This window comes from Berghia stephanieae, chromosome 2 (assembly GCF_034508935.2).
Source record: "Berghia stephanieae isolate SIO BIC M18660-M18661 chromosome 2, UCSD_Bste_1.3, whole genome shotgun sequence".
NCBI classification, from domain to species: domain Eukaryota; kingdom Metazoa; phylum Mollusca; class Gastropoda; order Nudibranchia; family Aeolidiidae; genus Berghia; species Berghia stephanieae.
This window is the reverse complement of record NC_088361.1, coordinates 89302593-89329684: the sequence shown is the minus strand read 5'-3', so window position 1 is coordinate 89329684 and position 27092 is coordinate 89302593. Positions and strand designations below refer to the sequence as shown.

Here is a 27092-nt window from a genome sequence, read left to right as displayed (position 1 = left end):
CAAAAAATTAGCAAGAAATCGTTTACACAATACATAAAATATCGATATATTAAAAGGAACATCGATTGTCAAACATTCCGATTTGAATTATGTATATTAAAAAAAAAAAGATTAGTTTTAATGTAGTAGGGTTAGTAGATTGGGTTATATCGATATTTTAAACATTATAAGGACCAAAATATGAAGAAAAACGCGTTTTGTATGAATTTTGTAGCATTTTGTCCCCTATTCATCCAGTTTGATTATACATACATTTGTCGTCCTCCCCGAAACTCCTAAGAGAATAAACGATCTCATTAGATACGTCGTAGACTTGTGTTGTGGTGAAGAACTCGATATTTTTGCTATGCGTTTTGATAAAATACTCCCCTGGTCTTCCCTCCAGATCAATCGTACCAACACTCAAAAATGAGCTTTAAAAAAAAAGTGTAACAGGTACTTGTGTGATAACTAATCACCCAACTAGCGGTCTTTAAACAAGAACAAAGATCCGAATGAGATCAACTCTTCATTCATTCTATTAATTCGGTGTGATGATACATTCTCTCTCCCCCCCCCCCCCCCTTCAAACTCATTGAGAGAATAACGATCTCTCATTAGATACGTTAGGGCAAGTCGACGACTTGTGTTTTACGATGGTGGACTCGATATACCTGGTCGATTCGTCCCAATTAACTTGTATTGGCAAGTCTTTTGATCCGGTCAAGCGGCGAGGGGCATTCATTCAATGTGACCATGATGACAACGCTGCCGGAGGTCCTCTGTAAAAACACGTATTTACAATTTTGGCCGAAAAACTTTCGTCTTTGAAATATCCATTGTGATTAAAATGACTCCTCGATTTGTCAAAAACTCGCAAACCTTGGACCAAAAGGTCATTTTTTAAACATTCAACAGAAAAAGACATCCATATGAAGGTATTTTAAAGATACAAAACAAAGTAAACAACGTTTTCTTTGTTTTGTATCTTTTGTAAGAGTCATTTTTACTCCCTTTATTTTACTATACATTTTATTGACTCATTTGGGCACCTCTAGATTTTGTATTATTTTAAAGTCTAGCACCTAAATAATTATAGCGTAAATAGCTTCTCAAAGGGACTTATTAAGTGTGTACCAAGATCATTTTTCATTATTTGTCCGAGGGAAAACGGAAGAGAACGGAATTTTTGTAAAGGGAGCGGTGCATAGTTTGAATCCTTGGAAAAGGCTCTTTACTCATATTCTTTCACCGTACTCAGGTGTAAAATGAGTACCTTGCCTTGACACCGTTGTCTCTGTCGAAAAAAAAAAAAAGAAGTAATATCGCCTAAACGGTGTCATGTCTCGTCCTACATGTTAAACGTTGCTTAATGTTGGTTAGGGGCCCCCTTTAAAGTGCGTTAAGCACGTACATTACTTAATAATTATAAATATTATCGGTGTCGTTTTGTGCCGACTGTTTCAAAAACGACCTTTTGGCACAGTCTATAATATCCACTGTTATTCTATTGTATTGACTCGCCTCCCGGAGAAAGATGTTAACCAGTTAACTGCCGTACTCGGGAAAATACCCGTATTTAAAAATTTGGCTAGAAACTCGTCCTTCAAATATCGATCAATTTAAATGACAAAAACTCTTAAGCATGGGACTTCGAGAGTTTTTGTTAAGTGGAGGGTCATTTAAATCGGTCGATATTTGAAGGACGAGTTTTCTGGGTAAATTTTTAAATACGAATTTTTCCAGAGTATGGAGTTAACTGGTTAAAGTGGACATTTGGACACGAGTCGGAGCGACTCACAAGCACATAGCTAGCGAGCTGTTTCCAGACGTAAGGTATTGGCTACGCACAAATTGGCCATCGTTTGGGCCAATATTAATATAAGTGTAATTGATCCAATAAATATGTGAAGTCACCATTCGGAAAATGTATTGAGGGGTGTATGATTTTAATTGTTGGTTGTTGGGGTGGGAAGGGGGGGGGGGGGGGGGGGGGGGGGGGGGGGGGGGGGAGACATCCGTCGAAATGGTCAGTTTTAAGGACATAGATATCCCTACGTGCACATGTTTGCAGATCTTATAGCCGAATGCAATTACAGGCTTGATTTAACGTTGTGATGAACACTATTTTGCGTTGTTTTGAGGGTATATATTTCCCTTACAACAAACAACCTCCCCCCCTCCTCTTCTCCTTTTCCCCTTCTTCCTCCACTTCCTTTCAGCAGATGTGCTCAACTGACATGGCAAGAAGAAAAGGCTACTATTTCGAAAGATATATCTGAAAAACAAAACAAAACTAAAAATAAACACACACTTTTCTAAATGTCCTCAAATTGACACGACAAGGCCAATGCTAACCGTTATTAACCACGGATCAGTTAAGAGTTATTTCACACCAATGCCAGCGTAATGGGGCCGTCGCATTAATTTCGAGTGTTTGTACAACGTCTTGTTTTGTCTATTGTCGTTAGCCAGAAAACCAGAAGGGTTAATTCTTCCCGGACACCGCTTTAGTGTCATTTAATCCAGGGCTCATTGCTGCTGCTACAATAAACGAGGAACGGTCATTTAACGCGGCACCCTGCGGTCAAAACCAATCGTCGGGACAAGTCCATGTCATCGGCAAATGGCATTAGGGGAGGATTTCATTTAAGATGAAAATAAAAGAGGCCTTGAGATTGGAATCGTCAGTTCCTTCCCTAAATTATTGGATGTTATCTTTATCTTGTGTGCTATCTTTAATCTCTCTCTATCTCTCTATTCTCTCTCTCTCTCCTCTCTCTCCTCTCTCTCTCTCTCTCTCTCTCTCTCTCTCTATCTATCTCTCCCCCACCCCCATTTAAATATATTTTTAATGGGCTGGTGATTTTTTAAATAGGTGTTATTGAAATTATTAGAAATCATTGAAAATAATGTCGTTTAATTTTATTTAATTATAATATGAGACTCTCTCTCTCTCTCTCTCTCTCTCTCTCTCTCTCTCCCCCTCTCTCCCTCTCCCTCTCTCTCCCTCTCCCCCTCCCTCTTCCCCTCTGCGCGCGCGCGCGTGTGTATGTTGTATGTGTTTGTGTGCGGTGCGTTTGTTTGCTACAATAAAAGAGAACTGGCCATTTAACGCGACACCCTGCCGTCCCAACTAATCGTCGTACAAATCCATGTCATCGGCAAATGGCATTCGGGACAGATTTCTCTTAAGATGAAAATAAAAGATCCTTGAGATTGGAATTGTCGGTTCCTACGATCCTAATAATTGGATGTTTTCTTTAATGTATTCATTCATTCATTCATTCATTCATTCATTCATTTTCTCTCTCTCTCTCTCTCTCTCTCTCTCTCTCTCTCTCTCTCTCTCTCTCTCTCTCTCTCTCTCTCTCCCTCTCCCTCCCCCTCCCACCCTCCCCGTCTCTCCCTCATTCTCTCTCCCTTCTCTTCTCTCCGTCTTTCCATCCGCCCAAACTCTTCTCACTCCTTCATTTCCCCACCTCCCACCTCTCTCTCTCTCCCTCTCCATCTCTCTCTCTCTCTCTCTCTCTCTCTCTCTCTCTCCTCTCTCTCTCTTCTCTCTCTCTCCTCTCCCCCCCCCCCTTTTTTTTGGCATCTCTTCCCCCCCCCCCCCATCCTCTTCTCCCTTTTATTTTAAACCGGAATTATTGTGTGGAATTTAAATTATGCCACATATTTGTTATTTAATCATATTCTTTTCTATGTGTGAGTGGGATTTGGGAGTAGGGAATCTATGCGATTTGTTGGGTTTACCATTTAAAATATTTTTTTTTCTTTTAAATTTTGTTGAAGATTTTACATTTCATTTGGTTCATTCCGATGTTAATTTGTGTGAGAAAAAAAAAAGAATTCCTGAAAATAGATAATCTTATAAAGGTGAAATCCATGTGGGGTTCGATTCGGAAACTAGTTCCTAGCGCTGGAATGAACACTGTACTATTCCTAATGTAAATAGTAGGGGATCAACTGGCCCTCTTGTTTTGTTCTGGAATTAGGTCCGTCATGGAGACCAAGCCAGTGCGGAAGCGATACCCTCCATTAGTTCATAGTGTTCCAATATACCTCGACGGGTCGTTTTGTATCTATTTATCATGGGGGTTCCCTGAACGAACCCGTAAGGGCTGTAAACTCGTAACGGTATTTTTCTACTGCACACTGCCAAAAAGGCCCTTTAAAAAAAGTTTTGGTCAGATTTTTTTTTAAAGCTTAAAAACGAGTGTCGATGAATTAAGATCTACCTTCAAAAAACCCGAAACAGATCTCAGGTTTTAAGAATGTGAATAAGACTAGGGTTAATTTGTCCTATTTTTTCGATATTTGAAGTAAATTTTATTTTCTTTTCTTTGTTTGTTTCTTTTTTTTATGTGGCCAAAATGTAAAAAAGGACGTTTTGTCAGTGTATAGCAAATCTATTTCGAGCTTTGTCTTTTTATCCCGTCTTTGCCATTTAATGGAAGTGGATATCCGATGGATCAGTACAACTGGATAACTTTACCTCGGTGTGTTACCTTTATAAATTGGTGTTTTGACATCTGGTATTAGAATATGATGCATTATTGATTTGGTAATAAGACGGTATCTTAGTTGACTTTGTCAGTGCGTTTGATTCAGTTTCAAGAGTTGGGTAATCGTGTGTGCTGTTCGTGTCTTGTAAGTGTAATTATTAATACAGTTTTCATTAATGAATGAAGACCGTTGTCATTCTTGTGATCTCATGTGTGAGGATTATCGTTATTTTCTTTTTTCACCGCTGTTACCGAGTTCTTGATTAAGGAACTGTACTAATGACGTCACATCTTCCTCGCTTCCGGTTCCTTACTCCCTTTTTTCAACAATTTTATCTTTCACAATAGGATAAATTTCTCGAAACACGATGCAACCTACTTAGAGAAGTTAGTGTCAACACGCGACCTGATTTAACGTGAACTCGGGAGATATAATATTCGAGCGCTCATTATTTTATGACGCCAGTGATATTTTCTACTGTAACTGCCGTTGTGACTAGAATTTTGAATTATTTTTATTTAAAACTTGAAATTGTTATTATTGTTTTTAAATTATTTATTTTTGTTCGAGCCCCCCCCCCCCCCCCAAAAAAAAAAAAAAAAAAAAAAAAGAAGAATCTAAAGCGAGGAAAATGTGACGTCACGACTATGGGTCGTTCGCCGTTGGAAGTATTTTAAACTTTTACCGATTTACCTTTAACACATAATAATAATACAATTAATATTTCGTGCATCCAAAATCTTGTTTCCCTACTCTCCGACAAATAGTTGTATATTCAACTGTACCCGAAACGTTTCTCATTAGGAAAATAAAATCACAGATCGTGGTGTGTAGAGTCACAATGCTTTTCTTTTCTTTTTTTATTGTTTTGTTTTGGTGTTTTGTTTGTTTTGTTCTTTAAATTTGGTTTGGACAGTGGTGTGCAGCGTGCCCCCTCCCACTACTCTTATGATTTACTTAGAAATGAAATTTAATAAAACATGTCAAATCGATTTAAATCGATCGATAATTGAAGGACGAGTTTTCTGGCCAAATTTTTAAATACGAGTTTTTCCAGTGCACGGCAGTTAACTGGTTAAAAAGTTCACACGTCTTCCAATTTCATTTAGTTTTTACTGGTTCAATGAATTTGGTCTTAAGACCCATTACTTATTCTTAGTATACGATTTATTTCAAGGGACAAGGAATGTTCATAGTGCCTTCTTTATTTCGTGGTGAAAACTTTCAAAACAAGAGTAAGGGAATACATTTTCTTCTTCTGATATTGAGAACACTATTGAGTGTTAAATACCAAACAGATCCGTGTTTTGACCATTTGGGACAATACAAGGAATACCAGCAATAATAATACGACAATTCTACTTCTTGTTGATATATTATCTTATGGGCAAAAGTGCCAGCCTAATTTGTGGAAGGTAAGTTGTGGATACTGGGTGGGGTTCCTACCTCCCATAGCGGGCAGGGAGGTACTTGCTGTGTCTTCTATCCCCTCTTATCTGTTTTCCAATTGCTTTCTGTTTTTGTCTTGGAGTGAGATTGCTTGCTTTAGTCCTGACCTTGGTCAGAGTCCTTGGCTGAGAGGGAAACAGGCGAATGTGTAGTTATAGTTTTGGGAGATGATATTTTTTTCCTTGTAAATCATCTCTGTTATGTACTGTTACTCTTTTCATTTTTAACATATGATTTGTAGACATTTGAGTGTATTCCTCTTAGTGGGGACCTGTGCTTGTGTCTGGATGAGACTTTTAGGTGATCTCAAACTAAGTACAATGATAGTGTGCTCTTGGAATCTACATCTGTTCCCTATTTGAACCAATTCCCCTTTGTCTGCCTTATTCTTGGATGCTTTAATTGTAATTCTGGAACTTTTTACTATCCCATTTTCTTCCTTTTTACTGGCTCTGATATGACCTTAATGTGTTGCAAGCGCCGTAAAACCCTTAAAAACAAAAAACAATAAGTTGTGGATAGCTTTTAGCATCAAGTACCTTTTAAAGAGGTTTTTTTTCTGTGGGGCCCGCCCCATGCATACACCTGATAACCCCTATTTTAAAAATTAATACACCTGAGAGACTCGAACATTAAGTTTCGTAATAGCTGTTGTATTGAAAAGAAAGGAATACAGTTTTCAAAAATACTGTATATTCAATCAAGGAAAAAAAAAATAGTGAAGAAATTTCGATGATATTCGTTTCTGTAATTCATTTCATTTTTCAAAAAAAAAAAAAAAAAAATTGACCTGCGTGGTTTATGCACGGGGCTCCTCAATCTTGTCGTATTTTCTATAATATAAAGTTTAATAGACAGCGAGCCATCGGGCTCAGGAAGTCGGCCAAGACAAGAATTTATGGTACTGTATTGTGATAGGGAGTAACCCCCCCCCCCCACACACACATAAAAAAAAAAGATAAGAAAAAAAAAGGAAGAAAATACAAGACACACACAAAAAGAAACCCGAAAAAAGACCCCCAAGGCGCCCCCCCCCCCCCCCATCACCGCATTAGATATGTCTCTCTCTCTCTCTCTCTCTCTCTCTCTCTCTCTCTCTCTCTCTCTCCCTCCCTCCCTCCCTCCCTCCCTCCCCTCTCTTTCTACCTCCTTCCCTCCTCTCTTTTTTCCCTTCTCCCCTTCTCTCTCCCTCCCTCTCTCCCCTTTCTTCGTAGTGTTTTACCTTAGGGAACAAACAATAATTATCCATTGCTTTTTTTCTCTTTCTTTCTTTCTTTTACCATTACAATTTTCAGTCGAGTTCCTTTGAAAAAAAAAAAAAAAGAACAAAAAAAAAAAAAAACCAAAAAAACAAAACAAAAAAAAAACAAAAAAAAAAAAACAAAAACAAACAAACAAACCAGAACAAAACAAAAAACAAAAACAAAACAACAAACAAACAAAAAACAACAAAACAAAAACAAACAAAAAACAAAACAAAACAAAACAAACAAACAAAAATAAAACAAAAAACAAACAAACAAACAAAAATAAAAAACAAAAACAAAAACACCTAGAACAAACTGTGATTGTGTAATACGAACAAGAGCCATGTTGTAAGGTGTGAGGTGGTAAACGGTGTTCTTTCTATTCCTCACAATTGTGGTAAATCGAACTCGCGTTTTCCGGGGACACACTGCGATAAGGTTTAATGGGTTTTTCTTATTATATCATGGATTACGTCCCCTGCCATGCTCCTGCATTAATTTTATGGCGCCTGCCATGTCGCTAAGACAGTAATGGCGTGAATGGGTCAAATTATGTGTCAAACGTCTTTGAATTTGAAACGTCTCAAGTTTAACTTAAAATACATGGAATTAATTATTAATCTCCCTCCCCCCCTCTCTCCCCCTCTCTCTCTCTGTCTCTCTCTCTCTGTGCCTCTCTCTCTCTCACACACACACACACACACACACACACTCTCTCTCTCTCTCTCTCTCTCTATCTATCTATCTCTCGCTCTTTCTAACCAACACGCCCCCCCCCCTTCTCTATCTCTCCCCCCCACCTCTCTATCTCCCCCCTCTCTCTCTCTCTCTCTCTCTCTCTCTCTCTCTCTCTCTCCCTCCCTCCCTCCCTCCCTCCCTCTTCCCCCCCCCCTTCTCTCTCATGTGAAATAATGGAAATAAATCTTAATGAATTTTTATTACTCCAAGGACTGTGAGAGATTTATTATTTATTTATTTATTTATTTACAAGAATTCTTGGTTTGAGTTTTTAAGGTATCAATGCAGAGTCTATGTCGCCTTCTTGTATGGCAATCGCCTTCGGACCGGAAGGTCCAGGGTTCGAGTTACGCTCTGAGCGGCGCAACGTCGAGTCATTGGAAAATGATCTTTACTCACATTCTCTCACTGTACTCGGGAGTAACTGGCCGTTAGCAGCGCTGTCTCTGTCGATATATATATATATATATATATATATATATATATATATATATATATATATATATATATATTTTATATATATATATATATATATATATATAAATAGTAATATCGCTTAACAGGCGTCATATCTCGTCCTACACTCTAAGTGCTGCTGTTGGTAGGGACCCCTTGTAAAGCGCTTTAAGCACGTTCAATGGATACTGCACCATATAAATGCCCAAGTTATTAATCTAATTTATTTTTAGAGGCTAATAAGAAAAAAAAAATATCTGCAAAATCACGAGAAGTTGTGTTGCCGTTTTCCCTATTAATCAGCATTGCATTGATGCAATCGCCTCCCCCCCCCCCCCCTCTTCCACTCCTTTCTTTCTTTTGTTTCATTTCAATTTCGCTTACACTTTTACACGTGTAATATGTCTAATCTGAGAGTCTTTAAGCGCTGTTCATGGCATATTTCATTTTGAATTTTATGGCAAATAATATCAATTCACAATGATGATCACGATTGATACTTCAATCGTCTGAAGTGCATTCCTAATATTAAAAAAAAAATAAAAAAAATGATTGCATGTCTGCACTTTTTGAATAGGTCATGGGGGAGGTGCTTAGTTTCTGGGGAAAAAATCATCCTAGTATTCAATTGTAAATCCTGTTTTTTAAAACAAAAAATTAAAGTCTAATCCTGACTTTCATACAACATGAGTTGGCAGCTCGCAGGGCTAAGTCTGATTTTCCTCCCTTTCTTCCACTCTTTTTATTCGTTCAAGAGCTTTGGGAAGGTCAAAGGGAGTGAACTGAGGTTACGCCCGATAATAATTATATTAAACTCGATTGTTTCCCCTTTCCTCATATCATCCCTGCCTTGTGTAGACTACAATGAAAATTATGGGAAAGAAAAAAAAATAATTACATTGAAGAATGAATTTCAATAAAACTCTTGAAGTTTATTGTCCATCTTAAGGACTAATTTTCTCTAAGAAAGTAAACATTGATTATAATTGAATTACAAAAGGTTTTTTGAATTCATTCTGAAAGGGGTTTCAATCGTAAAGCAATTCGAGTTCGATAATAATTACAGGTGGGAATCTGAAGTGGGAATTTGCCATTCTTAATCTCAAACTCTTCTCATAATGATATGATTTCATCATTTTTTGTTTGTTTGTTTGGGTTGTTTAATTTTATTTTTATTTTTATTTTTATGTTTTACAAACGGAAATAAAGAGACCCCCCCCCCCCCAATTAAAAAATAAAGTAAAGTAAAGGAAAAACAAATTGGAGTTGACTATATATAAAAAACAACGGCGACGATAATAACAACAAACTACCAAAAAACATTCCAAAAGAAAAGGTAGATAAGAGGGGAAAAAAAAACAGCCCAAAAAAAAAAGCCAACAAAAAACAAAAACAAAACGAAGGTAAAAGAAAAGCAAAAAAAAAAAAAAAAAAAAAAAAAAAAAAAAAAACAACAAAAAACAAAAAAACCCCAATACAACCCCAAACAATGAAAATAAAAAAAAAAACCCAAAAAACAAAACAAAGTAAGCAAACAAAGCACAAAACAACAAGATAATGTAATGGTGTAAAACACGAAGAGTAATGGTGGAAGATGCACCACATATTTCATGTGCTTATTTAATTGATGAAGTCGACACACCACACACACACACACACACACACACACACACACACACACACACACACACACTCACACACACACACACATACATACACTTCATTTTTTCCCACACTCTGTTTCAGTGATGGTGGCTTCATCGCCCACAACGCCCGAGATGCCTCAACCTACCCAGGCCCAATCCCCACCAAAGTGGTCAACACCTCCTCCATCCCGTCCACGGACCCGTCGACCACCAATGTCGTTGAGGCGGCCAACGGTAAACCCGCTGATCCTCTCTACGACTTACCGTGCTACAACGAGTACATGGTGAGTAAATTTTACTTTTCTTTTCTTTCTTTTTTTCCCTTTACTTTCTTTCCTTCCTTCTTTCTTTCTTTCTTTCTTCCTCCTCCCCCATCTTCCTTATTTCTTTTGTGTTGGTGTGTGGTCTTGTGGCATGGCAATCCAGTTTTTGAGCAATATGTCCATTGATCGAAAGATGATGCTGATCGAATCCCAAATTCTTTCACAGCTTATTATGCCTGGGTGCAACTTTCTTGGTCCTTTTGTGTGGGTTTAAAAAAACTAATCTTGTGGCATAACACTACGGTTTTTGGACCAGTATGGCCCTTGATCGGGTTATGTGTGTCCTTCATAAGGGGATTCTTTTTCTTATGCCTGGGTGCAACTTTCTTGGTCCTTTGTGTGGATTTAAAAAAAAAATCTTGTGGCATAACACTACGGTTTTTGGACCAGTATGGCCCTTGATCGGGTTATGTGTGTCCTTCATAAGGGGGTTCTTTTTCTTATGCCTGGGTGCAACTTTCTTGGTCCGATTGTGTTGGTTTTTGATCTTGTGGCATAATAATCCTGGTTTGGACCAGTATGTGCCTTGATCGCGTTCGGTGTGTCCTTCATAGGGGGATCCTTTGCTTATGACTGGATGCGACTTTCTTGGTCCTAATGTGTGGGTTTTTGATCTCGTGGTATAACACTTCGATTTTTTAAACCAGTATTTCCCTTGATGTGTTCGGTGTGGTGTGTTCCTCATAACGGGATACTTTGCTTATGCCTGGATGGGATTTTTTCTTCTTTCTTCTTTTTTTTTTCCATAGTCCTTTTTTTGGGTTTGTCGTGTTGTGTCTTATCACTCCAGATTTCTGGCCCGTATGTCACTTGACCGAGTCCCGTGTATCTTTTTTTAGCGGTATCCTTTGCTTGTACGGGCCTGGGTGGGACTTTTAGGCTATGTCAAAATGGGCATGGTGATGGATTGATCGCTCTTGGAATCTTCCTTCCCCTATTTGAACAAGTCACCTGTGTTTTACTTTTTATTTTTTGGTGATTTTAAATTCCTATCATCTTCCTTCCTTGAAATGACCTGAAAGTGTCGCACGTGCCGTAAAACCTCAATTTAAAAAAAAGATAAATAAACAACACAAAAAACAAACAAAAAACAAACAAAAAAAAAAAAAAAAACAACAAAAAAGCCCAACAAAAACAAAACAAATAAAACAATCAGCCCGCTGTGGGCGACACAAGGTTGAGTCTCTGGAAAAGGTTCTTTACTCACATTATCTCACTGTACTGAGCTGAAATGAGTGGGAAAATTGTTTTATTTCGAAAGCCATTTAAAGTTTTCTATTTTTCCTTTGGAAACTACGAATTTTTGAAAATTCAAGTAGACAGCTCTGCTTAAAGGCGTCATGTCGTGTTCTACATGGTAAGTGTTGCAGTTGGACACCCTTTGTAAATGGCTTTAAAAGCACATCTAATGGATATTGCTTCATATAAAAGGTCATCTTATTTTGTTTTTATGTTTTCACTCTCCTCCTTTCATGTTCAACGTTTGTTTATTATAATGCAAAACTAGGGTTCACGGCGAAAACGCCTACCCTCGTGAAGAATAATATAAGCATTAAGTCCTTCCAATTATGAGATAACCAATAACCGATAACCAGGTCTTTGGTTCGATCCCCAGTCAAGCCAGGCTGATTTTTTTGGATAATTTTTTTTTTGGTATTTTCCTATCTGCTTAGTCTGGCACTGTTTCATGCACACCTTTCCAGATTTTTTTTTGTCTTACTCAAGTGCCTGCTCCCTAATTTTTTACTTTGAATATGTTTTGGTAGCCATTACAGTTTGTCTTGGCAAATTCTACTCTATTATAAGTCATTGCCTCACTCACACACACACACACACATACATACACACACACACACACACACACACACACACACACACACACACACACACACACACACACACACACACCCACCCTCCAACCATTCCCTGATTGATAATATCTTTGAGGAAAAAAAGTATTCTTTCTTGGAATCAGTCCTTGTTATTAAGAGTTACCGAGTTCCCGATAGTGCGAGTGTACATATTTTTAAGTGTGGTCTGAAAGATAAAACGACCATGTTTTAGAACATGTTTGCTGACGTTAGATTTGTGATGTCCTTTCCACCGTGGCTATACTGCCCTACTCTGAATATAACGCATTTTAAAAATTTGGACCAGAAAACTCGTACTTCAAATAGATATCGATCGATCAAAATGGCCCTCACTCAATTTGTCAAAAACTCTCAAACCTGGGACTTCGTTAATATTGATCGACTACTCTGATCCTCATCTTGTCAAAAACTCGCAAACCCGGGACGGACTTCTGGGACGTTCTAGGTCTGAGAATTTGCTCTCTCTCTCTCTCTCTCTCTCTCTCTCTCTCTCTCTCTCTCTCTCTCTCACACACACACACACACACGCACACAATATCAACTTAGACGCATATTTCATCTATCCATTATCAATGCAATGTCACCGCGATAAGACAGACCATATTAATGACTGATAACTCCTTTCTGTGAATGAGATGATATAGTGTATCTTGAGTGGACGAATTGTTAACACTATCACATCATTGAATGGGGTGCTTCAGACAATTACTCTGTGCTAATTTGGACTACAAACAATACAGGCAGGTGCACCAGAGCTCTCAGAATGTTGGTTTTATACGTATTGTCGGGTTTGACATTCTTCTCATGACCACATTCTTAAAGGATCAAAAATCATAAAATAAAAATAAATAAAAAAAAACCCAACAAAAACCTAAAACAACAAACCACCCCATCCCTCCAACAAGACATTCCCCCTCCTAACCAAGCAACGAGCATTTAATAGCGTAATACCCACTAAAGGATCTCAACTCGCTTTACTAGGTGCCTCCAGCCAACAGCAACTTTTACCATGTAGGACGAGACATGACGCTTGTAAGGAGAGATGTCATTTTTTTTTCTTTCGCTACAGAGACAACGCTGTTAGCTTTGAAGGGCTAGCAGGTAATCCTTTTACTATTGAGTACGGCGAGAGTGTGGTGTGAGTAAAGAGTCTTTTTCAAGGACTAGAACCGGTTCAAAAGCGAGTGTCATAGGGCTACCGCAAGACCATAAAGCTGCACTTAAAACAGATCTTGTCATGGAACAGAAAGATTGTACAACCAGGATTGAATTAACAGATAATAAGCACGTTCATTAATTCAACACACTCTACTGCCGTATTCTGGAAAAAATAAAAAACAAACGTATTAAAAATTTTGGCCAAAACCTACAAGCTACCATATACTAAATACCGCTCTATGTAGATCTACTGACAACAACAATAATAGGATGAGTAGTAGCAGCATCATCAAATCAGCAAAGTGTAATCTGAGTCGATCACAAGTTATCAATGTATATTATGCGTCTCGCTCTGATTATGTCAGCGAAGTATTTATGCGCAATCGTCATAGTATGAGGTGGCGTATCTCTTCATTGTGATCCTTCTTCCTTCTAGGCTTGTGTTGGGGCGGTCTACTATTAAATCGGAACTTATTTTCTGCCCCTTCTGTTCATCCTTCAATATTATAGAGTTGTCAGTTCCACATTGCTTTCTGTGTCCGGAATAACACAATTTGATTTTGCTTAGGCCTTTGGTCGTTGGGTACTGTTCAAAGCGCGGGTGACATGGATAGTGTTTGAAGATATTTTTTCTTAGAAATCAATTCTTAACAGTGGCCTGAAGTTAAAGAAGCTTAAAACTAGTCTTAAACCCTTATTTAAACGATGGTCTGAGCAATTACCTTTTGCTTAGCTTTTCTGTTCTTGTGTTTGTATCAGTTTTTATTTATTCTTTTGTTTTGTTTGACGCGTGTACTCGTTTCCTTCTAAGATATCGAGAAATTGTGACCGCGACGGGATTCGAACCAAGGAACATCAAGTCGATGCACATCACATACTTGTTTGAATTTAAGATACCGGCTTTCCTTTCGGTAAATTTTTGGAAAAGGATATCATCGTTTCTGATCACTATAAAACTTAATATTATGTCACCCTCAGTAATAACCCGCCGCCCTCTAGATTTATGTTTGCTTGATTTGTGTTTTATTTATTTTTCTTCTTCTTGGGTTTAGTTCAGCTTATGATAGTGTAGTAGTCGCTTTCTCGTCATTTTTGTGTTAAGCCCATTGGCTTAGCTATGTCACTTCCCCACCCCTACCCACCTCACCCCGCTTCCCACCATTGCCCTTTTCTTCTCGCTGGAATGCGTTTCCTACCCCGTTCTTCTTCACTGATAGTTTCGCTCGTCGTGCGTCGTCAGTCCCGAGTTCTTCCCTCCATACCGGGAAGTCGAAGTGACAACAATCTTGTATGTATTATTATGGAGTGTGTGAGGAATGTTGGCCGCTGTTGACTATTCTAGGCCCTACATGGATTTTGCCCTTTGCAATAGCGCTGGAATAACAATAATAATAATATTATTTTCATCATCATCGTAAGATCGTGCCTACGTTATAGATAGTGGTTTAAAGAGCTGCTTTGTTATTTTAAGGAGTTAGTGGCGTTTTTTAAAAGCAGTGTTACAGTGATTCCGCATTAAGTGTTGATTGTTTCATAAATCTTACACACAATAATTTTGCTCTTTGCCATACAGATGGAATAATAATGATTATAATAATATAATATATCATCATCGTTATAACTCTATCGTAAGATTGTGCGCGCGTTGTGAATAATAGTGGTTTAGAGTTGTTGCTTTGTGTAAAGTGGCGTTTAAAAAAAAAAAAGTAGTTATTTACAGTGATTCCGCATAAAATGAGGATTGTTTCCGTGCTCATAATATTATATCTGACCAAAACTGACCCACCGCTGGAATAAGAATCATATTTCATTATCATTATATTTCTTTTATAAGAACGTATGTGCGTAGGAGGAAGTGGTTTAGAGTTGCTATTTTACATAAATTGTATTATAAACTAAGTGGTGATAATATAACGATTCCACATAAAGTTGAATATTGTTTCTATGCTCTTAAGTCACAGGATGTTATGATTTTTTCTTGGAGAATTCCTGCCCTGTTCAGTTAGGAAAGCTGATGGGTTGCAGCTGCCCTACTCTGTAAAACATACAAACATGTATTTAAAATTTTAGCCAGAAAACTTGTCCTTCAAATATCGAACGATTTAAAATTATCCTTAAAACTTGTCAAAAACTCTCAAACCTGGGACTTGAGAGTTAGTCGTATGTTATAGTACCTTGTTGTTGATTTTAAAAAATATAATTAACTAGCACCCGTACAATATCCGTCACTGCTTTCAGTCAGGTACCATATCTCAGAAGAGTCGAGTGCGGTAATATGTGTTAATTGCCATGCCCAGGGGTGTTCGATGTTCGATGTTTAAAGGACGATTTTTCTGGCCAACTTTTTGAATACATGTTTTTTCCCCGGAGTACGGCACTCAACTGGTTAAGTAAAGCTTGCATTCAGTAATAGATACTTTAGGAGTATTTGATCAAAAGTATGCTTATCAGGTGGCATGCACTCTATAGAAAGGAAATGTTCCAGATGGCCTACTTGGGGATTAAAGTATTGATGAACATGAAGTCTAGTGTTCTATATTAATTAAGCATATAGATGGAATGAAATTGACATCACCCAGCTCTTTGTTGTTGTTTTTTTAGACAATCAAAATATCAATCAGACTATAAACGTGTAAGGTTACACATAATTTTGTGTGTCGGTATGTTATATTCTGCTGGTGGATGTTGTGAGTATCTTACATAAACGCATAGCGTTAATACATTTTTCTGTGAGGTTTAAAATTAGCAACCCTCTAATAGACTTCATGTATCTGTCGTTGTTAATCTTGTTTGTATTCACAATACTTCTTTACTTTAACGTTTTTGGTATTTTAAATTTAGTAGTTTGCCGTCTAATTGTCACGTCTCGTAGTAGTCATAAATATTGTCATGTCAAATTAATTAATGTAACCACGGGACTTGGGGATTGCTTTATTTTGCTATGTTTTTGTTTTGTTTTAAACGAGGTATTCTATTTAATGTGGAAACGGTGGGAGAGGAAAAGCGAACTAATGCTAAATTCACTTTACGTGGCAGACGCCCACGTCAGTGAATGCTTAGTTGCATCGTCAATTACTGCTCCTATTGTGAAAATAGTAAAGTAAGGAAGTGTGTGAGGTGGGGGGGGGGGCGCTATATCAATTTAAACAAACAAATAAGCAAGCAAAGGAACAAATAAAAAACACAACCAAACAAAACATAAACAAACAAACCCCCCCCGCCCCCAAAAAACAAAAACAAAAACAAAAACAAACAAACAAAAACAAACAAAAAAACGAAGCAAATCACAACATGACAAGAGAAGCCAAGCATAAAACATATTTGTATAGAGCAATATCCACTAAATTAATGCGCTGTGTTGAGTCCTTTACAAGGGGTTCTAAGTCAACAGCAATACGCAACGTGTAGGACGAGACGGCATGTCATTTTTTTTTCTGCATAAACAAAACGTTTACGAACCAAATACTCATTTTACGCTTGAGTACAGTGAGAGAATGTGAATAAAGAGCCTTTTCTTAGTCTCAACTCCGACCTACCCGGAACGGAACTCAAATCAGGAGTCCATCATTCCGAAGGCGAGTGTCATACCACAAGACCACAAAGCCGCAGTATTATACTGCTATGATGCGTGTCAGGCAATAAATTACTCATTAACCTTTTGGGTTAGACAGAGTTTAAAAAGATGAAGTAAAAAAACATTGAGGTGTCTAAATGTGAGAAAAATAAAGTGGGTAAACGTGGGTCATATAAAAGAGGACGACTAACACAACATCTCCGCCTTTGGCTTTCGTTAGGAGACAAAATACTCGAGACACACATACACCCCCCTCCCTCTCCGAAAATAAATAATAATTGGGGAAAAAAAAAGAAAAGAAGATCGCCAACGAATCAAAAGAAAATAATGTTTAAATAGCATGTTTTAAGCGACGCAAGAAGAATCTTAAAGAGGATGATAAATTAGCCAGTGAGTAACTGTGACAAATGAGTGGAAGTGTTTTTAAAAATAGAAAAAGAAGGTACGGGGATGGGGTCAAGTCGTAGCCATCGTTAACTTATAGCCTGACACTGACCAAACAATGACGTCAAAGACAAGTCTTTGGCCACAAATGAAAACAAACCGTGAGTTGTATTCAATAGTCCAACCAATGGAATCACTTGTTTCCTTGAGCTCAACTAACAACTCACTAGACGCTGCACTGCACGAACTTAAAAAATGACGTCAAACTGTAAGTCCTAGTGGGCTCTAGTGTTAAGCTATAGATAGAATGCGCTTGGCCAAGGAGTTCACAACATTGCCATCCGGAAGTATAACGGACCAACACACAAACTCTGTGTAACCATGAACTTTTATAGTCTGGTTAATACAGTTTAGTGAGAACAACTCACAAACGCGGATGGCAAAAACAATAACAAAGGCCTGAGTGACGTCATCTGCATACTATCTATAAGTTAACGATGGCTACGGTCAAGTTTGGTGATTTGTTGTTATCTTGAAGCAACTTTCTTGATTGCAAAGTTGGTGGATACTAGTATGCTTTTAATTCCCCTCCTCCTTCCCTTGTTTTGATTCTGTAGTCTACTGTAAGACCACAAGAATGTGGCAGTCAAGTCCATCCACCAGCAGCAGCAAGTAATGTCACCACGTCCGTATAAACACAAGAAGCTATTCCTTTCTTTTGTTACGTGTAAAGCTGACGGCTTTTGAGTCCTTATTGGATCTCTTGGTTGAACGGAATACAAAACAAGACACTTATGAACTCCATTACATAGATGAATGGGTTTCCATACTGAAATATTTTGGCGAGATTTGTTCTCATCCCTCTAGGTAAAGTGCGATGTATAGGATAAAGTCGCTTAGACAATATTCTGGGGATGTGCCTGGTAACTTTTAATTATTGGCGAATCAAATGGAATCTCTCTCTCTCTCTCTCTCTCTCTCTCTCTCTCTCTCTCTCTCTCTCTCTCTCTCTCTCTCTCTCTCACTCTCTCTCTCTCCCTCCCTCTCTCCACCCCCCCCCCCAACCTTTCTACCCTCCCCCCCCCCCTTTCCTTCTTACTCTGGCTTTATATTTTTTTTCTTGCCTGAAGTGAGCTACTTTTTTTTTTTTTTTGTTTTGTATGTGTCTGGTTGGTCGCCGTCTTTTGCCCTTATTCCTCAATGTCGAGAGTTCTAAAATTTAGTTGAAGTTGTCATTGTCCTTAGGCTTTGAAATGGGAGAATTAATGGTATCTCTGTCATATCTCCGCTCTGTGCTGTTGCTCGTGTCCTTTGGGTATTTTTCTCGTCATAATGCTTCCAAATAATAATATTATAACTTTTTTGGTTTTTTAAATAATGTTTGTGAAGACTGACACGGACGCGAGAGAGAGAGAGAGAGAGAGAGAGAGAGAGAGAGAGAGAGAGAGAGAGAGAGAGAGAGAGAGAGAGAGAGAGAGACCAACCGGGGGGGGGGGGGGGGGGGAACAACAACATTGCTGACCTTGTCTGCAAGCGTACAAAATCTGCTTGACCTGAACAGACACGGCCGACCTGCCTTTCTTATGCAGTAGTAAAGAGGAATCGAGGTGTAAGTAGCACCAATCTTTCAAACTGGTCACTGGTCACTGGTCACAATTTGGGTCATGAACCCTGTTTGTACGGACACTGTCATCAGTTGCACCGTGCTCGGACTAAACGTCTTTTGTGCCAATTTGGCCAGAAAAAAAACAACTCGAAAAAACAAAGACAAAACAACCTTTTATTTCTTGTTTACGTTTGGAATAAACTATAATTTATTACTATGGAGCTGCTTCCTTGGCCTTCCTATTGTCTCCGTAGAGGCAGCATTATTATTATTATTATTATTATTATTATTATTATTATTATTATTATTATTATTATTATTATTATTATTATTATTATTATGATTATTATTATTATTATTATATTATTATTATTATTATTATTATTATTATTATTATTATTATTATTATTATTATTATTATTATTATTATTATTATTATTATTATTATTATTATTATATTATTATTATTATTATTATTATTATTATTATTATTATTATTATTATATTATTATTATATTATATTATTATTATATTATATTATTATTATTATTATTATTATTATTATTATTATTATTATTATATTATTATTATTATTATTATTATTCGTATTATTATTATTATTATTATGGGCGCAGCGTGGCTCAGCGGTACGGTCTTTGCTTCGTACCGGAAAGGTACCGAGTTCGATCACCCGCCGCTGCGCTGTTTGGCCATGAGTAAGTCACCTCGCCCTAGCTCAATTTGTGGCACTGCACTGCGGCTAACACCTAGGCTATTCCAGTCTTCCCTTGGAATAGGCCCTTGAGACAAATTACCCCTATGGGATGAATAAAGGGAACTTTATTTTATTTATTGATTTTATTATTCAGCTTGAGACCTCAAATGTCATTGGTGTAAGAATGTTTGAACTATTTGATCGATCGATCGATATAATGTGAAGGAAACGTTTTTTTTTTAAAGGTGTTTTAATCAGTACACGGCAGCACTGTCAGTCATCAGCCATAATCATTGGTGCCGTCTACTTTCAGTGTGAATCGAGTGGACAGGGAAACACTTTGGAAAGGGTCTGCGTGTGTGTTTTTGTGTGTGTGTGTGTGTTTGGTTTGGGATTGGGGGGGGGGGGGGGGGGGGGTCATACGTTCAATTGGCATAAACGCAGTAACTATTTATTTTATCGTGAATTCTCCTCAACCTTCACTTTTCTTTTCGTTCCTTGCTTGCAATGCGTATTCAAAATGGTTAGACATCTTAATAATGGTCCCGCGTAATTTCAAATTCATTGACTTTCGCAATCGTACTATACAATTCTCTCTCTCTCTCTCTCTCTCTCTCTCTCTCTCTCTCTCTCTCTCTCTCTCTCTCTCTCTCTCTCTCTCTCTCTCTCTCTCTCTCTCAATGTTTTTACTTTGTTTCTATATCATTCTTTCTCTCTACCCCCACCCCTTTCCAATGGAAATTCATTGATATCACGATTTGCTTTTAAAACAGTGCTCCATATCTCATTTTTAATTTAGCACCCAGCTGTCATACCATACCGGTTATTGGTAGGACGGAGTTCCTAGTTCCTGGTATGGATGATTGATTGAATATTGCGTCAGCTACTGTATTTAACACATGTGTTTCTCTCTCTCTCTTTCTCTCTCTCTCTCTCTCTCTCTCTCTCTCTATCTATCTATCTATCTATCTATCTATCTATCTCTCTCTCTCTCTCTCTCTCTCTCTCTCTCTCTCTCTCTCTCCATACAAATAATTTTATTTAAAAAAAAACCTCAATAAAAACATACATTTCAAGATTATAATACTAGTGGTCAAGACGGACCAAATACTTCTCTGCTTTATGTTTGGATTTTAAAAGATATATTAATGTTTTAATTTTTTTTTAATTTTTAATTTTTGGGGTATTTGGATGAAGAATGGTTCTAAGCCCGAAGCGTTCAATGTCTGGCATTTTGTTTTCTTTTCTTGTCTAAGCTGTTATATTCATTTTTTTCCATCACTTAATAGCGGAGATATCATTTTACAGAGTCCAAATAGTATAGATAAAATGGACAACGTACCCCCCCCCCCTACGTTTTTTGTATGTGTTGAAGATATTTTATTCATTTGTTCATCACATTATACATTGTTATTGTCAGAACCAATTTTAGATACAAGAAAATTAACACAGTCACTGTGACACTCGCAGGATATTTTTGTTCGGAGACGATTGTTTGTTTACTTGCTTGTTTTTTTGTTTTGTTTTGTTTTTGTTTTTAAAAAGTATTTTATTCGAAAAAGGCTACAACATTAATATGATATGCATGGTGTTGGTTATAAATCAATACAAATACACGCTTTTCTCTCCCGTGTGAAGTCATAGCGTGTCTCACATTCAATGCACTGGATTGTACTACTGTGTCCGTAAGACGTGTATATATTTTCCTAACAAGTAAACACACACACACACACACTCTCTCTCTCTCCCTCCCTCTTCCCTCTCTCACAGACACACACTCTCTCTCACACACAAACACGCACGCACACACACACACACACACACACACTACTCCATCATTATTCTAAATCATTATCTAATCTCGTTATTATCGCTGATAAGACGCTAAAAATGATTGGAATGTATGCCGAACATGTATGTTTACACACACACACACACACACACACACACACACACACACACAATATTACATAATATACACTTTAGATACATTGACATAGCCATAATGTAATATTCATTCTCCATAATGTAATATTCATTCTCCGTAATGTAATATTCATTCTCTCTCTCTCTCTCTCTCTCTCTCTCTCTCTCTCTCTCTCTCTCTCCCCCTCTCTCTCTTTCTCTCCCTCACTCTTTCTCTTCTCTCTTTCTCTCTCTCCCCCCCCCTCTCTCCCTCTCTCCCCTCCCTCTATAAACTAGGTAATTAGACAATTACAAGTTTTACCTTTCGTTTTCGTTCAACAGATTAATAAGCTTTTGAAAAGATGCTTTTAAGCACTTTATAAAAGAGAACCAGCATTTTCATTTGATTTTTGATTCAACAGCCATTTTCATTAATTCAAACTTTTTCCAATTCGACGCGTATTTCCTTCTGGCGGCTGTGCGAAGTCTCAGGTTTGAGATTTTTTTCCCCCAAGATGAGGGTCATTTAAATCGATCGATATGAAGGAAGAATTTTTAACAGATAAAAAATAAAATTCCCTTTATTCATCCCAAAGGGAAAATTTGTCTCTAGGGTCTATTCCAAGGGAAGACTGGAATAACCCAGGTGTCAGCCGCAGTGCAGCGCCGCAAATTGAGCTAAGGCGAGGTGACTTGCTCAAGGCCACACAGCGCAGTGCGGTGAGTGATCGAACTCGGTACTTTTCGGGTACGAAGCAAAGACCGTACCGCTGAGCCACGCTGCCCCCCATGTTTTCCCAGAGCATGGCAGGTTTATTTGAAATATCCATCAATTATGATAACTTCCAACTTGTCAAAAAGTCTGAAACCCGAGAAACGCTTCTTGAACGACATTTTAGACCCACCGTCTCTAAACGGTATTATGTCGGTATGAATAGGACGCCAAAATGGAAATTTAGAATCAAAATCATAAGAAATAAGAACTTACGTCTCTCTCTCTCTCTCTCTCTCTCTCTCTCTCTCTCTCTCTCTCTCTCTCTCTCTCTCTCTCTCTCTCTCTCTCTCTCTCTCTCTCTCTCTCTCACCATCATCATTATGTAACTCGCCTTGTCAAAGCGGTATTATGTTTGGGAAGAAAAATTAACGTTGAAAATTAAGAAAATTGATTTTAGCAATTTTTTTTTTTAAGTTTGAGAAACAAATCTCACTTTCTTCAATGAGGGCATTTAATTTTTACCCAGGTTTTATATAAATTCACTTCAACTTAAAATCCAATTTAAACACGAGGTTTACCACCGTGACGTAATACTGTTTTGAGTCGATAGATCACGTGATGATAAAAGTATTTTGTCAGAGTACGACATAACTTATTCTCCCCCCCCCCCCCCCCCCCCAGCCCTCTCCCCCTGAAAAAAACCAAAAAAAACCCCAAACCCATTGAGTTTTGTTGTGTTCTCTCTGCGGTCGCTAGTAAGAAGGCTCAGTTTCGGCCCTTGTCACCATCATCGTTATTAATTTTCTTCCAACGACTAACAGGGGTTGGTGTCCAATAATAATAATAAAAATATTGAAAAGAATCCGATGGTGCCTGAATGGGATGACTCAGCCCAGATACAATTCGCTTCTTCTTTTATGTTGTAAGCTCCTTCAACACTCTACGTGCTACGCTTCGCTGAGGTTTAAATCTGTTGAGGGGTGTTTTGCCGCCTCGCTTGGCCAGTACAACCATACTCTGAATAATATTTAAAATAAAAAAGGGACCCCCCCCCAAAAAAAAAAAAAAAAAAACAACAAAAAAACAAACAAAAAAACACACAACAAAACACCAAAAAAAAAAAAAAAACACAAACAAAAAACCCCCAACAAAACAACAAAAAACAACAACAAAACAAAACAAAACAAAGAAAAAACAAACAACAACAAAACAAAACAAAGAAAAAACAAACAAACAACAACAAAACAAACAACAACAAAACAAAACAAAACAAAGAAAAAACAAACAAACAACAACAAAACAAAAACAAAAAAAACACGTATTTTATGGAAGTCCAGGTTCGGCAGTTTTTGACAAGATGAGAGTCATTTTAATCGATCGGTATTTGAAAGACAAATTTTCTGGTCAAATTTTTTAATGCGTTTTTCTTTTCTTTCTTTCCTTTTTTTATGTTGAAAGTACTGGAAAGAGTAACCACTCGGGCTTTTGTCATAATGGAATAAAACTACAGTGTTTTGTGTTAATCTGTGTTCAATGGATAGTCACAGCTTTTGGTGCGATATTATTATTATTATTATTATTATTATTATTATTATTATTATTATTATTATTATTATTATTATTATTATTATTATTATTATTATTATTATTATTATTATTATTATTATTATTATACTCAACACGGAACGTTTCGGGCTCAAAATCTGTCTTCAACCAATAACACAGTTTAAACGTTAATACATTACGCTTAATCCAGAAAGACCGTAGAAAAGTCTTGGGACGTGTAGTCGGGAATTACTAAATGGCCTTGAAGTCCCAGGTTTGAGGGAGTTTTGACAAGATCGATATTTGAAGGACGAAATTTCTGGCCAAAATTTTAAATACGTGTTTTTTTGTTTTTTGTTTTCTCAGTCAACAACAGAGAATGGCTATGAGACGGATGCCAATTCATCCATCCACTTAGTCAGGCTGTGCGATGTTCTTTTTAAAATAAATTTTTTTTTTCTCTTCCTTTTAAAAAAATATCATTAAACAAGTCACTGCATATCCGCAATTAACGTTATTCAGCAAGGTAATAAATATAAAGACGAAAATCTTTACCCTTTTATAGTTATATACACATACGTCTGTGCTACGAGATCTTTTCAATCTTCTTTTTTTTAAAAAAAAATTATTATCGCTCTTTAAAATCAATATTTTAAAAATCCTCGAAACGTTTGAAACACCCGTGTCATTATCGATGTGGTATATTTACCCCCCTTTTGACATCTGTGTGTTGTCTTTGACAGGACTGGATTCCTGCCATAATAATATTACTGCCCTACTTTGAAAAAACACAATTTTTAAAAAATGGCCTGGAAATTCGTTATTCAATAAATATAATATAATATGGATTGAAATGAGCCTCGTCTTAACAAGACCTCTCGAACCTGGGACTTCCAAGGACGTTTTCAAGGAAGTATCAGGCTCAAGGGTTTTTAACATGCCCATGAAGGTCACTTTAATCGATCGATTTTATTTGAAAGACGAATTTTCTGGCCTAGATTTTTAAAATGTGTTTTTTTTTTCTTCTGTCTCTTGGGGTACGGCAGATTATCGCTTTCTCAACTGCAGTTAGTCGACGTCGGGATTGCAATAAATTTCTCGTAGCATGTTGATTACAATCAGGTTTGGTTGTCAGCTTGGAAGTAGATGCGGTAACGTAATACATATTATTGTTAATGTGTGTTTGTGTGTGTGTGTGTGTGTGTGTGTGTGTGTATGTGTGTGTGTGTATATGTGTTGCATTGTGCAGATAACATTGGTTTGGCAGTCGAAAACACTTTAAAATAAGATCCTTTTAAAGGAGAAAAAACAAAACATTGTTAATCGTATGGTTGTAATGCCTGTGATAATACATTGTTCTTTTCCGCCCTGCCCCTATTCAAATTATTGCAATTCCACACCTGCTGTGCCAGTAGATATTTGAAGCATAGAAAAGGGAAGAAAAAAAAAAGCATTCAAGCCCTAATTCATTCCGCCAACCACCCTTCTATGTATCGCTGCCTTTGGATTGTTATAAATATATCAGGATTTCTTTCTTTTCTTTTCCTCTTCTTCTATACCCTGTCATCTAATAGATTAAATTGAATTGAATTCTTTGCATAGTTGTGCTTATTTCATTCGCCCGAAATTCTTGTTCCCTCTTTTCTTCTGTACTTTTTAAAGAATACTAATAAAAAAAATAAATACTTGTAGCGTTTTTAGTCGGGAATTAACTCCTGTTATTTATTCCCTTATTTGTGTATAGAATACGAATTGAAAATTTAATATTTGCTCCCCCGGGTCATTGACAATCCTTGAAAATCGATCGTAACTTTTGCAAAAGAATGTTTAGAATTTTTTGGCCGTTTGCCAGTTCACTTAGGATATAATTCTTCTAAGACTTGAATGTGATACCTGCTTGACGAGATATTCTCAATGCTTTAGGAGTCGCATAAAAGTGATCGTTTGAGTTATGCGGATCAAACACGGATTTTGTAAATGAATGTTACAACTATTTGTGATATATTCAAATTATCGGAATAGTGTCGGTTAATTCTCTGCTTCTTTTTCTTTCTTGAACCACTGTTTTAGAGGGATATATTGATGCGCTAAACATTGGAATGAAAACTTGTGACAATATTGGAATGAAAACTTGTGACGATTTATAGATTCTAGTTAACATTTGAAATTTCTGGAAAATGGTATTCGTTTAGGATATCAAGTGCCATGTCATTTGGTGACGTAGAGAACTACATGGCGGAAAGAGAGAGACGCCTTTGGCATGCTGATTTGTATGGCCAGCAGGTCTCCTTGGCAGCACGCAAAGCCAGCCAAACCTCAACACCACAGTCTTGTATCTAACCCAGGAAAACACCCAAAGGGAGAATCGAGTTCATCAGAAGATTCCAAAACATCTAGTTTTCCGACCCATCCGGTACCACCCGTGCGTCGATCTTCCCTCAAGTACCAACGTCAATACAAATCTTCTATCGACCTTTCAAAACCCGTTCCAGAAACAATCCCAGAAGCCACCACCACCACGACAACAAGAAGTGTAGTTTCTTCAGAAGATCGCCGTGCAAACTTTAAGAAACAGAGATTTTCATTCCATGCTGGAGTCTCACCTCTTCTTCAACCGAGACAATTTCCTCGTGCTAGTTCTGCAGACAGAACTGGGTGTAGAGGAGAACAAAACAAACAGTTCAGTCCTTCTCAAGGGAGCAAAAATAATATTTCACCACAACAAGACGGCCAACACCACACTGTCCGGCAGCAAGACGGTCACCAGTCTCCTCTACGTTTACAACAAAATAGTCCAGGGCACTCTCCACCAGGGCGCCTCATGGTGCGGCAGTGTCGCATTGGAACCTCGTTAGCATTTGGTTTGGTTCAGGTCCCCATTCACGTGCCTGTTATTCAGAATGGACCATCATGCTTAGTGAGTTGCTGTGTTGAATAAAAAAAAAATTAAAAAAAAAAAAAAAGGGGGGGGGGGGTTAATAATTTTTAAATTTTCTAGATCAGATGCTGTCAGCTATTTTTGTCTCTAATGATGATTAAAGTCTCGTTTTGCTGAATAGAATTCATGACAGAATTATTAGAATTTAAAAGTAAAGGCAGAATTTGAACCTTTTGCTCACAGATGGAACCTCTTAATGCACGAGAGAATAGTACATTTCTTGCTAGGTTTTCTATCCACCCTATATATTTCTAAACTTCCCTCGAAGGTCTGGCTCCAAAGCCCTGCCTTTGGAAGAAGACACTTAAATCATTGGTGGTTTAAAAAAAATATT

At 37.5% G+C, this 27092-nt stretch overlaps 1 protein-coding gene across 8 annotated transcripts in view; it reads left to right on the top strand.

Annotated features, from left to right (window-relative positions):
• LOC144965779 (tyrosine-protein phosphatase non-receptor type 4-like) overlaps nt 1-27092 on the top strand; it is a 90763-nt gene that overhangs the window by 50926 nt on the left and 12745 nt on the right. For all 8 annotated transcript variants that reach the window (XM_078901479.1, XM_078901484.1, XM_078901481.1 and 5 more), the window contains one exon: nt 10125-10308. In XM_078901479.1, coding sequence (XP_078757605.1) covers nt 10125-10308 — 184 coding nt within the window. The remainder of the gene's footprint in view (nt 1-10124; nt 10309-27092) is intronic.